Below are 17,529 nucleotides of genomic sequence, written 5' to 3'. Positions count from 1 at the left end.
ATCATTGCTGAGGTTGCAAGCAGTGGCTGCAGAGACAAGGTCAGACACCCAGGAACAAATGAAACATTACTAATGCTTCAGGAAGTATTCTTCTCCTCTGAATATTCTTGAGTTGTTTCAATTTAGAAGCACAATATATTTCAATGCTTGGAATGAAAAGCAAACAAATTTAATGATGGAATAAAAACAGAAAGTGCTGGAAATACTCAGCAGGTCTGGCAGCATCTGTGGAGAGAAACAGAGTTAACGTTTCACGTCAATGAATTTTCTTCAGAACTTAAGGTCATCGATCCAAATCGTTAACTGTTTCTCTCTCCACAGATGCTGCTAGACCTGCTGAGGTTTTCCAGAATTTTCTGTTTTTATTTCAGATTTCCAGTATCTGTTGTATTTTGCATTTCATTATTTAATTGATGGATTTGAAATTGCATGGTCAAGGCAAACAAAGGGTTAAGCACAGGCTGAAGGATTGATATCTTTGCTTCCGTTTAACCAGCTTTAATATTACACTGAATTCAGCTCAGCTGTTGTCCTGTGTTCTGATTGGATCGGTAGTTAGTGGTTTGACTTTGACCTTCATTCTGTTTGTACACGTTCTACTGCGTACTGTTTGTACAAATACCAATAAGCAAACACTTAAATCCAAGCAAGGATGTGTAAAGTAGAAATCTCTGCGAGCAGCACTGTGCCGGCAATGTCTACCTTCTACAATATGCACTGCAGGAAGTCACCAAGGCTCCTTCGACAGCACCTTCCAAACCCATGACCACTACCATCTAGCAGGACAAAAGCAGCAGATAGATGGGAACACCACCACCTGGAAGTTCCCCTCCAAGTCACTCACCATCCTGACTTGGAAATATATCGCCGTTCCTTCACTGTCGCTGGGTCAAAATCCTGGAACTCCCTCCCTAACAGCACTGTGCGTGTACCTACACCACATGGACTGCAGCAGCTCAAGAAGGCAGCTCACCACCACCTTCTCAAGGGAAATTAGGGATGGGCAATATGTGCTGGGCCCAGCCAGTGACACACACCTCGTGAATGAAGGAAAAAAGGAATCGACAACACCTCAAACATGACATCGATGCTCTGACTGAGCTTTAATCACTGTTTCTTCAGTGTTGTTACCAGAATTATGACTGAATGTTTGGACTGGCTTTTATCTTGAACACCTCTATTTTCGAGTGACCTCAGTGTGAGCCAATTTTTGAGTGCAAGATGCACTGATTGAAAATACAACATGTCTTTGCAATGTGAACAGCCTGCTTGTATACAATCCACTATTTGTCCTTCAGTGGATTACAAGCATTACTTTTTAAACAGCTGCTCCCTTCTGCAGCTTCTCTGCAACATGAAATGTTTTATAAAATCCTTGGATGAAGAACCAAAAGAACAATGTTATTTCTCACAACAACCAGAAGTGGGAGGTCTGATCTAAGTTTGAATTTGCCAAAGTTCTCGATGAACAGGCACAAGAGGTCACTTTGTGAGATCTGCCCCAAGGTGGATCCAAACCCACAGGCATAACCAGTCCCAGCACAGAGTAACGACACACACAACGCTTTTTATCAATCTTACAGCAAACAGTTTAACAGTTACTTTCTCATCTGCACAAAGAGAAATAGTCAGCTCAAAAACAACACTTCAGGGAATTTCATTCCTGATGAGGCAAACGATGCAGGCTGGGACATTCTGGCCCTGGCGCAGTGGGTTCCCAGTGATGGGCACAGTGAACCATTCAAACCGCCACTGACTTCAGCAGCATTGGAAGATCCCAAAGCAGGGAGAGTCTGGAAAATACCCCTTTCAGTTTCTGAAGTAAGTTGTTGGGTGGAGTTTTCCGTGTCTGTTGGCGTCGGGTGTGTTTGGCTGTTTGAGTGGACAATATGGCGCCAAGGCCAAAAATCGGTTTCACGCAGTCGTGAAACTTACTGTCCCTGTAGGCGGGAAAACAAACTGGGGCAGAACACGTCTTGACAAGTGTGACATGCGGAAGTCGGGACTTACCGCCAGGGCCTTGCTCACATCGTGGACATCCGAGGAGCAGAAGATTCTGGAGCCCGACAGCAACAGGACCCTGGAGGAACGTCCATGACATGCCGGCTGGATTCTCATGGACGTGGCTCCACCACGAAGTGGCTCCACCACGAAGTGGCTCACGGAAGGTGGAAGGTCACCAGTGAGGGTCTGCTTCAGGACATCAGTGTGTTGGCCATGGTCTGCTCCGGATGATTGGTGAGGGGCTGGAGAGGAAGGTACAGGTTTGACTGGGAGGGGAAGATGTACCAGGGACACGGAGGAGTGAGGTGTGGAAGGGGGCACAATGGTGTCGAGCGGGATAAGATTAGGGGGGAGGGAGTCAAGGGGAGGAGGTTGTAACGGGGGAGAATACGGCAACTGGGGAGGTAGGTATAAGGGGGGAAGATGGTGTAAGGGAAGGAGCTCAGAGTGGGGAAGGAAGGAGTCTGGGTGGAGGAAGGAGCAAGGCGGGAGGATGGTGGGAGAGAATGTCCAGATGAACATGCAAGGGAGGGATCTGTGGAGTTGATGGCTGCCTCCTGGGGAGCGAACTGAGGGTGGGTGTGGTAGGAGGGAATGGTGAGAATGAGAGGGCAGAGTGAGCCGGTCTGCTGGGTGGGTGAGGGTGTGACAGTATCGGTAGAAGGGAAAGCGAGGGTGGTTGGTGGGGTCTCAGAGGCTGACACTGACCCTGGGGTGGGAAGGAGGAGGTCGGGGAGGCTAATGTGGATGGGAGTGGGAAATTTGGGAAGGTAGGGAACGTGCACATTCACCTGGATATCCCAGAAGGAAAAGGCTTGTGTGGCTGGTAGGTGATGGTGGGGGGTGGAAGGTGACGCCAGGAGGGGGTTAACTGTGATGAGGAATGGAAATGGGTGACTGGGGGAGGGGTAAGGACAGGGGAGCTGAAGACAAACCTTCCGAAATTGAAGGCGAGTGGAGCCTCATGCTGGGTGGGAATGGGAGCTGCATGGGAGTGTGATCAGTGGCTGGGCGGAGATGCAGGTCAGCTCAGATGGACAACTGAAAGCGAACCCCAGCAGGCAGCATTCAAAATGCTCGGAACATTGAGGTGAGTTTGATACGTGAAGAATCCGTGTGCGTGGGACAGTGTTTGCATGAGGTTCCGAAAGACCCTACCACACACACGCTTCTCCCTCCAGAATCACTCATGGGCCGACTGCGTGCAGCTGAGCTGCTAGTGATCGGGGTGGGTGGTGGTGGGGGGGGACTCGCAGAGCCTGTCAATGAAGCTGAAAGACACCATTACACATTATTCAGTGAAAGTGAATATATTTTCAGCTTATAAAGTAACAAAATGTGTTCACCCGTGCAACTGCTTGTGATCAAAAATTCTTAACTTATCTCAGCCTTAGACTTCTAGGCGCTGCCCTGACATCCGCAGCAGGGGTGGAGACAGTCTGTGTAATGGTTGACCCTGTTGCCTCTGATGCCTTTGGTGTGGGTCCTCTGGAGAGCTGGGGTCTTGGGGGCCCTGAATTGCTCTGTTTGTCCTCCTGTGGGCCAGATGCTCCCTCTGTGGTGACAGAGGACGAGGTTGGGGGGGGGTCACAGGCAAAGGGGACTTGGAGGGAGAGGACAGCCTCTGAGGTTCCTGGGAGAATGACCCAGGGGTGTCCAGCTGCTGCTCCTCCTCCCTTTGGGTGCCCAATGGTCCTGGCCTGGCTTCTTGAGGGGAAGGAGCACCTGGAGGGACATCGAGGTGCCTTATTTCCCTCTCGCGTTGCCACTGCAGGGACACATCCATGGCTCCACAATGGAGTGCAGGTCTGCACACATCTCTGCGTTCTACTGTACCAGGGTCTCCATGGCGTCCACCATCCTCCCCATGGAGACCTCCACACGCGCACATGTGGGCACCATTTCATCAGAGAGCAGGCAGATGCACTCCTCCGATTCACGGGTCACTCTGGTAAGGGTTTCCAACAGCTCTATGTGATGTTCCCCCGCCTTCTGCTGACTATCCACGATGAGTTGGAAGGCCAAATCAAGGGGCTCATTATCTGACTCGGGCCTCACAGAAGCCTCTTCCCCAACAGTGCCGGGGAGCTCGGCTGAACCTGCCTCCTCCTGTTGAGGACAGGTGTCCATGCGGTGACCACCAGATTGTGAACCCGAGCCTGCTCTAGATCTAGGTCCCACCGAGGTGTGTGTGTCTGCGCTGGTGGAGGGTGTGGGTAAGCGCTGTGAGGGGTCTTCCAGGCTGCTTATTTCCAGCTCTTCAATGGAGGAGGTGTCCTCTTGGCTGGAAGTAAGGAAGTGGATGGAGCTGAGGGACTGGCTGGTTGAGGGTGTCAGTTGCTTGGCAGAGCTCCCTGTGAACCAGAATAGAAATAATTAGTGCAGGCAGCAGAGTCAAAAGCAGGAGAGAGGGAACTCACAGTTGCATTGAGAGAGGCATGATGTGGTGCAGGATCCTCACGTGGGTGTTCACCGCTGACCTCACCGTCACCACAGGCAGGGTCCACATTCTCACCAGTCAGCACGATGGCACACTCCTCAAAGTGAGTGAGGGGCCTAATATGGGCCACTCCACCCCTGACATGGGGCCTCTCCCTGCTGATGTGAGCCAGCTTCTCCTGCATGGAAACAGATGGAGAGAGTGTGAGCGGGGCACATGGCACTGTGTGGAATGTTTGTGTGGTGAGCAGAGCCATGAACAGAATGAGGAAGTGAGCTCCAGAGAATATGGGCCTGATGGAGATGTGAGGGTGTGAGAGAGAGTTCTTGGTGTTGTCCCTTGATGTGATAGGTTTGTGAGTGTGCGAGTTGAGAGTGATGAGAAGAGTGACTTACCCTAGCGGAACAGAGGAGGTCATCCTGTAGTGTCACTGGGTGGTTGTCCTCTTTTGCAGGGCATTGGCGCTGACCACCGTCTCCCACGCTGGATTGGTGGCCTTGCTTGCTGGCCTTCGCCAAGAGTAGAGTTAGAGGACATCGCGGTGGGGCCTCCACTGGGTCCAGCAGTCGCTAAATCTGGGAGCAGCATATTTCCTCCCTTTGGCAGTCATCAATTCCCAGCAGCTTCCTAATCCTTGGAGAGTGCTGGCTCTGTGTAGGGGGGGCCTTTAGATATGGTGCTCAGTTTACCAAAGGCTTGAGGTGACAGCGAGGCAGGTGAATGAGAGGAAGCCCCCTCAGTGACCGGGCACGTTTCCCAGGAATGCATGTTAAATGAAGCAGGATTGGGATGATACAGCGTGAAAAGCTGTTATTGCAGCCAACAGGAAAAACATACTATTACCCGCCGGCTAACGCACTTTGTGCAAATCTGGGACGAGTCCACCAATTGTTTCATGTGATGGTGTCTCAGTTTGAAAGCTGTTTTCCTCCTTTCAGAATCCAACGGTCTGCTGAATGTTAGCCTACGTTTAGACACATTTACACATATACAATTGATACAAATGGGCACATTTTGACTTTCAATAATCTCCCTGGAAAAACTGCACACAATCCAAACACATCAGCTGAAAGAATTTTCACTTTTGAAGAGTTTTCATTGAGTATTCAGAACGATGAAGTAAAATGCTGCTTCCAAGTCTCTCTATACAAATCACATGAACATATAAGCTGATCTGTAAATGAACCAGCATGAATCTAACTGCAAATGTAGCAAAGCCTTCTGCGAAACAAAGGAATCACAAACCTTTTTTAGCGACTTCCATTTCTTCCTCTGTCCAGCGAGAACTTTCAACTGGCTCGGAAGATGCTGCAAGGAAAGTTTCACAACGTTTATTCCAGGAAATCCACAAATGACAGGTGGATTTTCACACATGCATTAGCTGCAGGACATCACTGCTCAGATATCACTGAGCCTCACACCAACTTCCAGCCCCACATTCAACCATTTCCCTGCAATGCCACAAGCCATCCTAATCCTGATGTTGGTTCCTGCAATAGCGCCAATTGTGAACCACTGCAGAATTGTTGAATGACTCAAACCGCGATATGAAATCAAACTCTCTTCTCTCAGTGCTGTGAGAATTCAAACAACACCTGTGTCTTAAATCTTGCACCAGTGAATCTGTTGGTGTTGGGTTTAGGAGGGTGACTCCTATCCAGCAGTCAGACACTGCAATGAAGTTGATCCATTGGAGGAAGCAGATAGCAGGTGGGATTGTTATTTAGTCAAACTGATAGATTCTCCTTTAAAATCACCCTAAAAACATTTATTTTAAAGTGTAAATGTTAAAATGCTATCATCAGACCCTGCAGGGACTGCACTATGCATCCTGCATAGCCTGCAGCAGGTGGTCAGCCCAAGGAATTGCTGGAAATAAAACGATGGTCTGTCTAAACTGTTTCCAACGTGGCTGTTATCTTTAACAAAAACAGAATTACCTGGATAAACTCAGCAGGTCTGGCAGCATCGGCGGAGAAGAAACGTGGCTGTTATCTTTATTCATTACAACTTAATCTCAGTGGGGTTCCTCAGTTTGGTTTCCATATCCTATTGAGGAGCAGAGTTATCCTTCACATCAGCTTTACCTCTGATCCCCAGCTTCAGTACCTGGTGTTTAAAGATATCAGAGAGGCTGTCTCTGAGACCTCCCCTTTGTCGCTTCTTTAAAGGATATATTTTAACCTCAGTTATACAGTTATACAGCACAGAAACAGGCTCTTTGGCCCATCATGTTCATGCTGGCCATCAAGCACTTATCTATTCTAATTCCATTTTCCAACACTTGGCCCATACCCCTGTATGCTCTGGCATTTCAAGTGCTAATCTAAATACTTATTAGACATTGTGAGGGTTCCTGCCTCAACCACCCCCTCAGGCAGTGTGTTCCAGATTCCAACCACCCTCTGGGTGAAAAAATATTTCCTCAAATCCCCTCTAAATCTCCTGCCCCTTACCTTAAATCTTTGCCCCCTGGTTATTGACACCTCCGCTAAGGGGAAAAGATTCTTCCTATCTACCCTATCTATTCCCCTCATAATTTTGTATACCTCTATCAGGTTCCCCCCCTCAGCCTTCTCTGCTCTAAGGAAAACAACCCCAGCCTATCCAGTCTCTCTTCATAGCTGAAATGCTCCAGCCCAGGCCACATCCTGGTGAATCTCCTCTGCACCCTCTCCAGTGCAATCACATCCTTCCTATAGTGTGGCGAACAGAACTGCACACAGTACTCCAGCTGTGGCCTAACTACCATTTTTGCAGCTCCAACATAACCTCCCTGCTCTTATATTCTATGTCTCGGCTAATAAAGGCAAGTATCCCATGAGCCTTCTTAACTACCTTATCTACCTGTGCTGCTGCCTTCAGGGATCTATGGTCATATACACCAAGGTTCCTCTGATCCTCTGTACTTCCTAGAGTCCTACCATTCATTGTGTATTCCCTTGCCACATTAGTCCTCCCAAAATGCATCACCTCACACTTCTCAGGATTAAATTCCATTTGCCACAGCTCTGCCCATCTTACCAGCCCATCTATATCGTCCTGTAATTTAAGGCTTTCCTCTTCATTATTTACGATAACACCAATTTTCATATCATCTGTGAACTTACTGATCATACCTCCTATATTCACGTCTAAATCATTAATGTACACTACAAACATCAAGGGCCCCAGCACCAATCCCTGTGGTACACCACTCGTCATAGGCTTCCAATCGCAAAAACAACTTTTGACCATCACCCTCGGCTTCCTGTCACTAAGTCAATTTTGGATCCAATTTGCCAAATTGCCCTGGATCCCATGGGCTCTTAACTTCTTGACCATTCTCCATTGCTGGACCTTGTCAAAAACCTTACTGAAATCCACCTAGACTACATAAACTGCACTACCCTCATCTACACAGCTAGTCACCTCCTCAAAAAACTCAATCAAATTTGTTAGACATGATCTCTCCTTGACAAAGCCATGCTGACTATCTCTGATTAATCCCGCCTCTCCAAGTCCCTCAAAATTTTTTCCAATAGTTTCCCTACCACTGATGTTGGACTCACTGGCCTGTAATTACCTGGCTACCCTTCTTGAATAATGGTATCACATTTGCTGTCCTCCTGTTTCCTAGCACCTCTCCTGTAGCCAGAGAGGATTTGAAAATTAGTGTCAGAGCCCCTGCAATCTCCTCCCTTGCTTCACACAGCAGCCTAGGATACATCTCACCAGGGCCTGGGGATTTATCCACTTTTAAACCTGCTAAAAATGCAAATATCTCCTACCTTTCAGTGCTAATTTGTTCAAGTATATTACAGTCCCCCTCCCTGATTTCTACGCCTACATTGTCTTTCTCCATAATGAACACAGATGAAAAGTAATAATTTAAAACCTCACCTACGTCCTCCAGCTCCAAGCACAGATAGCCACTTTGGTCCCTAATGGACCCTACTCTTTCCCTGGTTATTCTCTTGTGCCTAATATATTTATAAAATGCCTTGGATTTTCCTTATCTTGCTCACCAGCGTTTTTTCATGCTCCCTCTTCGCTCTACTAATTACTTTTTAAATTACCCTCTACACTTTCTATACTCCTCTAGGGCTTCCGCTGTCTTCAGCCCTCTGTAACTGCCATAAGCCTCCTTTTTTTCCCTTATCCAATCCCTTATACCCCTTGATATCCAGAGTTCCCTGGACCTGTTGGTCCAATCCCTTCACCTTTACAGGAACATGTTGGCCCTGAACTCTCTCTATTTCCTTTATGAATGACTCCTACTGCTCTGATGGAGACTTTCCTACAAGTAGCTGTTCCCAGTCCACTTTGGCCAGGTCCTATCTTATCATATTGAAATCAGCTTTCCCTCAGTTCATGACCTTTATTTCCAGTCCATTTTGTCCTTTTCCATAACTACCTTAAATTTTAGAGTTATGGTCACTATCCCCGAAATGCTCCCCCACTGCCACTTTTACCACTTGCCCAGCTTCATTCCTTAAGATTGGGTCCAGTATCGCCCCTTCTCTTGTCGGACTTTCTACGTGCTGGCTCAAAAAGCTCTCCTGGGTGCACTTTAACAATTCCCCCTCTCTAAGCCTTTCACACTAAGGCTATCCCAGTTAATACTGGGGAAGTTGAAATCCCCTATTACTATTACCCTATTATTTTGACACTTCTCTGAGATTTGCCTACATATCTGCTCCTCTATCTCCTCCTGACTGTTTGGGGGCCTACAGTACACTCCCAGCAAAGTGATTATTCCCTTTTTGTTTTTAGGTTCTACCCATATGGCTTCATTTGAGGAACCTTCTAAGATACTATCCCTCCTTACTGAGCTAATTGACTCCTTGATCAATAATGCAATGCCACCTCCTCTTTTACACCCCACCCTCCTGTCAGGCCTGAAGATTCTATGCCTTGGAATATTGAGCTGCCAGTCCTGCCCTTCCCTCAACCATGTCTCTGTGATAGCAACAATATCATATTCCCATGTGTTAATTAACACCCTCAATTCATCTGCCTGACCTGTAAGACTCCTTGTGTTAAAATAGATACAGTCCAGCCTTGCATTATTCCCTTGTGCCTTAACAGGTCTGTATTTGCTCTGTTTTTGAGACTGACTTAGTTTCTCTTCTATATTTGGCTGTGTATCACCCCCTACTGTACCTCCACTATGTATCCCATACCCCTGCCAAATTAGTTTAAACCTCCCCCAACAGCCACTAGCAAACCTCCCCGCAATGATGTTGGTCCCATTTGGTTCAGGAGCACTGTGTCTGACTTGTACAGGACCCACCTTTGCCAGAAACAGACCCAGTGATCCAGGAAACTAAAGCTCTCCCTCCTGCACCATCTCGTCAGCGACACAGTCATCCTCTCTATCCTGCTGTTCCTATACTCAATAGCACTTGGTACAGGGAGTAATCCAGAGATTACCAACTTTGAGGTCCTGCTTTTCAATCTGCTACCTAGCTCCCTAAATTCTTGTTGCAGGACCTCATCCCTCTTTCTACCTATGCCGTTGGTACCAATGTGAATCTCAATCTCTGACTGTTCGCCCTCCCCCTTCAGAATGCCCTGCAGCCGTTCTCTGACATCCTTGACCCTGGCACCAGGGAGGCAACACACCACCCTAGAGTCACATCTACAGCCGCAGAAGCGCCTGTCTGCACCCTTCACTATCAAGTCTCCTCCCACTATTGCTCTTGCGCCCTTACTCCACCCCCCTTGTGCAGCTGAGCCACCCACAGAGCCGTGAACTTGGCTCTGGCTGCACCCTCCAGAGGAACCTTCACTTTCACCAACACAGTAAAATGGTTCCTGAGTGAGATGCAGTCTGGGGTTTTCCTGACTACCTGCCTGCCTCCCTTCTTCTGACTGGTGGTCACCCATTCCCTCTCTGACTGCACTTCCTTAAACTGCAGAGTGACCGTATCTAAAAATGCACTATCCACGTAACCCTCAGGCTCGTGGATGCTCCACTGTGTCTCCAGCTGACACTCAAACTCCAAAACCCATTGCTCAAGTGGGTCAAGCCGGTGGCACTTCCTACACGTGGTCACCCAGACTGCAAGGAGTGTCTAAGGATTCCCACATGCTGCAGGATGTAAAACACACAAGACTGAGCTCCCTTGCCATACTTTTTGTTGGTGAGTTCACAGTGCTGCTACCTTTGCTATTTCGTTCCAACCTTTTCTCTGTGTCTGGCTTCCTAATCATCTCCCATGACAGGATGGTGAGACTGAGAGTTCAAGGGTACTACTCTCTTCAACTCCCTCCTAAACTTCTCATTGCCATCTTCTCTGACCTGTCTCTTCAGGTGAGCTTCCAGCTTCTCTCCTCATTTTTTTTTTGTTGTTATTTATTCACGGGATGTGGGCTTCATTGGCTGGGCCAGCATTTATTGCCCATCCCTAATTTCCCTTGAGAAGGTGGTGGTGAGCTGCCTTCTTGAGCCGCTGCAGTCCATGTGGTATAGGTAAACCCACAGTGCTGTTAAGGAGGGTGTTCCAGGATCTTGACCCAGTGACAGTGAAGGAACGAGGATATATTTCCAAATGAGGATGTTGAATGACTTGGAGGGGAACTTCCAGGTGGTGGTGTTCCCATCTATCTGCTGCCCTTGCCCTTCTAGATGGTAGTGGTCATGGGCTTGGAAGGTGCTGTCGAAGGAGCCTTGGGGAATTTCTGCAATGCATCTTGTAGATGGTACATTCTACTGACACTGTGCGTCGGTGGTGGAGGGAGTGAATGTTTATGGATGGGGTGTCAATCAAGTGGGGCTGCTTTGTCCTGGATGGTGTCAAGCTTCTTGAGTGTTGTGGGAGCTGCACTCATCCCGGCAAGTGGGGAGTATTCCATCACACTCCTGACTTGTGCCTTGTAGATTATGGACAGGCTTTGGGGAGTCAGGAATGAATTATTCGTCGCAGGATTCCTAGCCTCTGACCTTGTAGCCACAGTATTTATATGGCTAGTCCAGTTCAGTTTCTGGTAAATGGTAACCTCCAGGATGTTGATGGTGGGGGATTCAGTGATTGTAATGCCATTGAACGCCATGGGGCAATGGTTAGATTCTCTCTTGTTGGAGATGGTTATTTCCTGGCACTTGTGTGGCCCGAATGTTACTTGCCACTTGTCAGCCCAAGCCTGGATATTGTCCAGGTCTTGCTGCATTTGGGCATGGACTGCTTCACTATCTGAGGAGTTGCGAATGATGCTGAACATTGTGCAATCATCAGCGACCATCCCCACTTCTGACCTTATGATGGAAGGAAGGTCATTGATGAAGCAGCTGAAGATGGTTGGGCCGAGGACACGACCCTGAGGAACTCCTGCAGCGATGTCCTGGAGCTGAGATGACTGACTCCAAAAACCACAATTATCTTCCTTTGTGCCAGGTATCACTCCAAACAATGGAGAGTTTTCCCCCTGATTTCCATTGACTTCAGTTTTGCTAGGGCTCCTTGATGCCACACTCGGTCAAATGCGGCCTTGATGTCAAGGGCAGTCACTCTCACCTCATTTCAGGAGTTCAGCTCTTTTGTCCATGTTTGAACCAAGGCTGTAATGAGGTAAGGAGTTGAGTGGCCTTGGCGGAACCCAAACTGGGCATCAGTGAGCAGGTTATTGCTGAGCAAGTGCCGCTTGATAGCACTGTTGATGACCCCTTCCATTACTTTACTGATGACCGAGAGTAGACTGATGGGGCGATAATTGGCCGGGTTGGATTTGTCCTGCTTTTTCTGTACAGGACATACCTGGGCAATTTTCTACATAGCCAGGAGATGCCAATGTTGTAGCTGTACTGGAACAGCTTGGCTAGGGGCATGGCAAGTTCTGGAGCACAAGTCTTCAGCACTATTGCTGGGGAATATTGTCAGGGCCCATATCCAGTGCCTTCAGCCATTTCTTGATTTCACGTGGAGTGATTGAATTGGCTGAAGACTGGCATCTGTGATGCTGGGGAGGCCAATCTGGATCATCCACTCTGCATTTCTGGCTGTAGATCCCTACAAATGCTTCAGCCTTACCTTTTGCACTGATTTGCTGGGCTCCTCCTTCATTGAGGATGGGGATATTTGTGGAGCCTTGTCCACCAGTGAGTTGTTTAATTGTCCATCACCATTCACAACTGGATGTGGCAGGATTGCACATCTTAGATCTAATCCGTTGATGGTGGGTCCACCTAGCCCTGTCTATCACTTGCAGCTTAGGCTGTGCTGTAGCTTCACTGGATTGACACCTCATTTTTAGATGTGCCTGGTGCTGCTCCTGGCATGCCCTCCTGCACTCTTCATTGAACCAGGGTTGATCCCCTGACTTGATGGTAATGGTAGAATGGGGGATATGCTGGGCCATGAGGTTACAGATTGTGTTCGAGTACAATTCTGCTGCTGCTGATGGCCCACAGCACCTCATGGATACCCAGTCTTGAGTTGCTAGATCTGTTCAAAATCTATCCCATTTAGCACGGTGGTAGTGCCACACAACACGATGGAGGGTATCCTCAATGTGAAGGTGGGACTTATCTCTACATTGACTGTGCGATGGTCACTCACACCGAAACTGTCATGGACAGATGCATCTACGGCAAGCAGGTTGCTGAGAATGAGGTCAAGTATGTTTTTCCCTCTTGTTGGTTCCCTCACCAACTGCCGCAGACCCAGTCTAGCAGCTATGTCCTTTAGGACTCGGCCAGCTCAGTCAGTAGTGATGCTACAGAGCCACTCTCGGTGATGGCCAGTGAAGTCCCCCACCCAGAGTACATTCTGTGCCCTTGCCACCCTCAGTGCTTCCTCCAAGTGATGTTCAACATGGAGGAGCACTGATTCATCAGCTGAGGGAGGGCGGTATGTGGTAACCAGCAGGAGGTTTCCTTGCCCATGTTTGACCTGATGCCATGAGACTTCATGGGATCCGGAGTCGAAGTTGAGGACTCCCAGAGCAAATCCCTCCCGACTGTATACCACCGTGCCCCCACCTCTGCTGGGCCTGTCCTGCCGGTGGGACAGGACATACCCAGGGATGGTGATGGAGGAGTCTGGGACATTATCTTTAAGGTATGATTCCATGAGGGTGACTATGTCAGGCTGTTTTGACACTAGCTCCCGGATGTTACTAAGGTCGACGGGGCTGAGGTTGCTGCTGTCATTTTGATGATGGGTGGTCTGTCCGGTTTCGTTCCTTTTTTGAGGCTTTGTAGCGGTTTGAGCATATTGATGTGGGTCTGCTGTCCGTAAGGACGGCAGATATCCTTCCCTAAAGGGCATTTGTGAACCAGATGGGTTTATATAACAATCAACAATGGTTATTATTAGACTTTTATTTCCTGGTTTTTTATCAAATTGAAATTCCACCATCTGCTGTGGTGAGATTTGAACCCGGGTCCCCCAAGCATTACCCCGGGTCTCTGGATTACTGGTCTGGCGATAATACCACTATGCCATCGCCTCCTCTCCCTCATCCCTCTCTCCCTCATCCCTCTCTCCCTCATCCCTCTCTCCCTCATCCCTCTCTCCCTCATCCCTCTCTCCCTCATCCCTCTCTCCCTCATCCGCTCTTTGTTTTGCAACATTTGGGACATTTTCAACACTGATTGAAGTTGTATTAAGGGCCGCTCAGCTTTTCTGTAAAATTTGATCTACAAGTGAATGTTTGTAATTGTCAATTAAGTTCCTGCAATCCTTAAACTAAGCAGGTGATGATGGCTGCCTCGGATCAGCGTCTGGTATACGGGTGGACTCACCCATTTCTGCTGTCTGTGGAGCTGCTGTTTCCTCCTGACTGGTTTCATTGACCATGGATCTTGTTATCCGTCCCTTGCGCCTTCCTTGGCTATTGGCTGTTTGACGGCCTCTGGATGCTGAAACTTCCTTTTCTTCATTCTCCTCTGCAGATGTATCGCCACTCTTTTCTTTCTCCTTCTCCCTGAAGAAGCACAAAGAAACGATTGTTTCACATTAACAAGATTTCCTGCAGCTGATACAAAACTGGCAACCAGCAAGGTGTTTGGTAGTTAGTGTCTGATTCATCTTTCCCTGGAACGATCTTGCTGAATCATTCGAGTCAATGGTCATGGTAGAAAAAGCACAGACATCAGGGTCAAAACATCAAGCACTCTTTCCTTCAAAACTTCACCCGTTCTGATTTGTGTTAGGGATCCAGGAACATTTGCTGATTCCATGGCAATCTAAGCATCCTGAATAAAAGTCCCATTTCGAAACAACTGAGCTCCCAATTCCAGCTTTAGAACAGGCAGACCAAGATGTGAAAGGGGACCATGCGGATTGAGAGGAATAATTGGAGGAACCATCTACCATATTCTACCACAAGCTGGGACCTCAGAGCTGGGAGGATATCACAAGGAAACCATCGGCCATTTGGCTGCCTTGCTCCATGGATGGTGTCTGCAGCTTTCACACAATCTCTACCTCTCACAATAACCGGAGATATTCTCCCAGTGCCTTTCTACATTGTGTAGCTCCCAAAACAGCCACAAAAACTGGGTAGTGGAAAGGATATCATGACTACTGCAAGCCTCCTTGAAATAATTCAGCAACTTTTTAAACCTTGTTAACTTAGTTAAGAAGTTTCAATTTCAGGTGTTTTCAAAAATTTTTAGTAGCAACAGGTAAAAACATAATTAAATATAAAATATAATTAAATAATTGGGCGGCTTCGAGAGAGAGAGGGGAATTCATGTGTGTGGAATCTACACTATCTGCTCTCCACGGCAGTTGACCCCTCGGACAGTGCAGCGGTCCCTCAGTACTGACCCTCTGACAGTGCAGCACTCCCTCAGTACTGACCCTCTGACAGTGCAGCCCTCTCTCAGTACTGACCCTCTGACAGTGGAGCAATCCCTCAGTACTGACCCTCCGACAGCGCAGCACTCCCTCCGTACTGACCCTTGGACAGTACAGCGCTCCCTCAGTACTGACCCTCTGACAGTGCGGCACTCCCTCAGTACTGACCCTTTGACAGTGCAACGCTCCCTCAGTACTGACCAGTGGACAGTGCAGCGCTCCCTCAGTACTGACCCTTGGACAGTGCGGCACTCCCTCAGTACTGACCCTCTGACAGTGCAACGCTCCCTCAGTACTGACCCTTGGACAGTGCAGCGCTCCCTCAGTACTGACCCTTGGACAGTGCGGCACTCCCTCAGTACTGACCCTCTGACAGTGCGGCACTCCCTCAGTACTGACCCTTGGACAGTGCAGCACTCCCTCAGTACTGATCCAAGGAGAGTGCAGCCCTCCCTCAGTACTGACACTTGGACAGTGCGGCACTCCCTCAGAACTGACCCTCTGACAGTGCGGCACTCCCTCAGTACTGACCCTTGGACAGTGCAGCGCTCCCTCAGTACTGACCCTTGGACAGTGCAGTGCTCCCTCAGTACTGACCCTTGGACAGTGCGGCACTCCCTCAGTACTGACCCTTGGACAGTGCGGCACTTCCTCAGTACTGACCCTTGGACAGTGCGGCACTCCCTCAGTACTGACCCTTGGACAGTGCGGCACTCCCTCAGTACTGACCCTTGGACAGTGCGGCACTCCCTCAGTACTGACCCTTGGACAGTGCGGCTCTCCCTCAGTAGTGACCCTTGGACAGTGCGGCACTCCCTCAGTACTGACCCTTGGACAGTGCGGCACTCCCTCAGTACTGACCCTTGGACAGTGCGGCACTCCCTCAGTACTGACCCTTGGACAGTGCGGCACTCCCTCAGTACTGACCCTTGGACAGTGCGGCACTCCCTCAGTACTGACCCTTGGACAGTGCGGCACTCCCTCAGTACTGACCCTTGGACAGTGCGGCACTCCCTCAGTACTGACCCTTGGACAGTGCGGCACTCCCTCAGTACTGACCCTTGGACAGTGCGGCACTCCCTCAGTACTGACCCTTGGACAGTGCGGCACTCCCTCAGTATTGACCCTTGGACAGTGCAGCACTCCCTCAGAACTGATCCTTGGACAGTGCAGCACTCCCTCAGTACTGACCCTTTGACAGTACAGCGCTCCCTCAGTACTGACCCTTTGACAGTGCAGCGCTCCCTCAGTACTGACCCTTGGACAGTGCGGCACTCCCTCAGTACTGACCCTTTGACAGTGCAACGCTCCCTCAGTACTGACCCTCTGACAGTGCAGCACTCCCTCCGTACTGACCCTTGGACAGTACAGCGCTCCCTCAGTACTGACCCTCTGACAGTGCGGCACTCCCTCAGTACTGACCCTTTGACAGTGCAACGCTCCCTCAGTACTGACCAGTGGACAGTGCAGCGCTCCCTCAGTACTGACCCTTGGACAGTGCGGCACTCCCTCAGTACTGACCCTCTGACAGTGCAACGCTCCCTCAGTACTGACCCTTGGACAGTGCAGCGCTCCCTCAGTACTGACCCTTGGACAGTGCGGCACTCCCTCAGTACTGACCCTCTGACAGTGCGGCACTCCCTCAGTACTGACCCTTGGACAGTGCAGCACTCCCTCAGTACTGATCCAAGGAGAGTGCAGCCCTCCCTCAGTACTGACACTTGGACAGTGCGGCACTCCCTCAGAACTGACCCTCTGACAGTGCGGCACTCCCTCAGTACTGACCCTTGGACAGTGCAGCGCTCCCTCAGTACTGACCCTTGGACAGTGCAGTGCTCCCTCAGTACTGACCCTTGGACAGTGCGGCACTCCCTCAGTACTGACCCTTGGACAGTGCGGCACTTCCTCAGTACTGACCCTTGGACAGTGCGGCACTCCCTCAGTACTGACCCTTGGACAGTGCGGCACTCCCTCAGTACTGACCCTTGGACAGTGCGGCACTCCCTCAGTACTGACCCTTGGACAGTGCGGCACTCCCTCAGTACTGACCCTTGGACAGTGCGGCACTCCCTCAGTACTGACCCTTGGACAGTGCGGCACTCCCTCAGTACTGACCCTTGGACAGTGCGGCACTCCCTCAGTACTGACCCTTGGACAGTGCGGCACTCCCTCAGTACTGACCCTTGGACAGTGCGGCACTCCCTCAGTACTGACCCTTGGACAGTGCGGCACTCCCTCAGTACTGACCCTTGGACAGTGCGGCACTCCCTCAGTACTGACCCTTGGACAGTGCGGCAC

General features: G+C 49.5%; 1 protein-coding gene across 11 annotated transcripts in view; it reads right to left on the bottom strand.

The window, feature by feature from the left end:
• Positions 1-17,529, bottom strand: part of ncor2 (nuclear receptor corepressor 2) — a 501,645-nt gene that overhangs the window by 236,423 nt on the left and 247,693 nt on the right. For all 11 annotated transcript variants that reach the window (XM_041202112.1, XM_041202119.1, XM_041202114.1 and 8 more), the window contains 2 exons: positions 14,172-14,353; positions 5,690-5,752 (listed from right to left, as the gene is read on the bottom strand). In XM_041202112.1, coding sequence (XP_041058046.1) covers positions 5,690-5,752; positions 14,172-14,353 — 245 coding nt within the window. The remainder of the gene's footprint in view (positions 1-5,689; positions 5,753-14,171; positions 14,354-17,529) is intronic.

This window comes from Carcharodon carcharias, chromosome 13 (assembly GCF_017639515.1).
Source record: "Carcharodon carcharias isolate sCarCar2 chromosome 13, sCarCar2.pri, whole genome shotgun sequence".
In the NCBI taxonomy this organism is placed as follows: Eukaryota; Metazoa; Chordata; class Chondrichthyes; order Lamniformes; family Lamnidae; genus Carcharodon; species Carcharodon carcharias.
The sequence above is the reverse complement of the archived record's forward strand: the minus strand, read 5'-3'. Positions and strand labels throughout refer to the sequence as shown.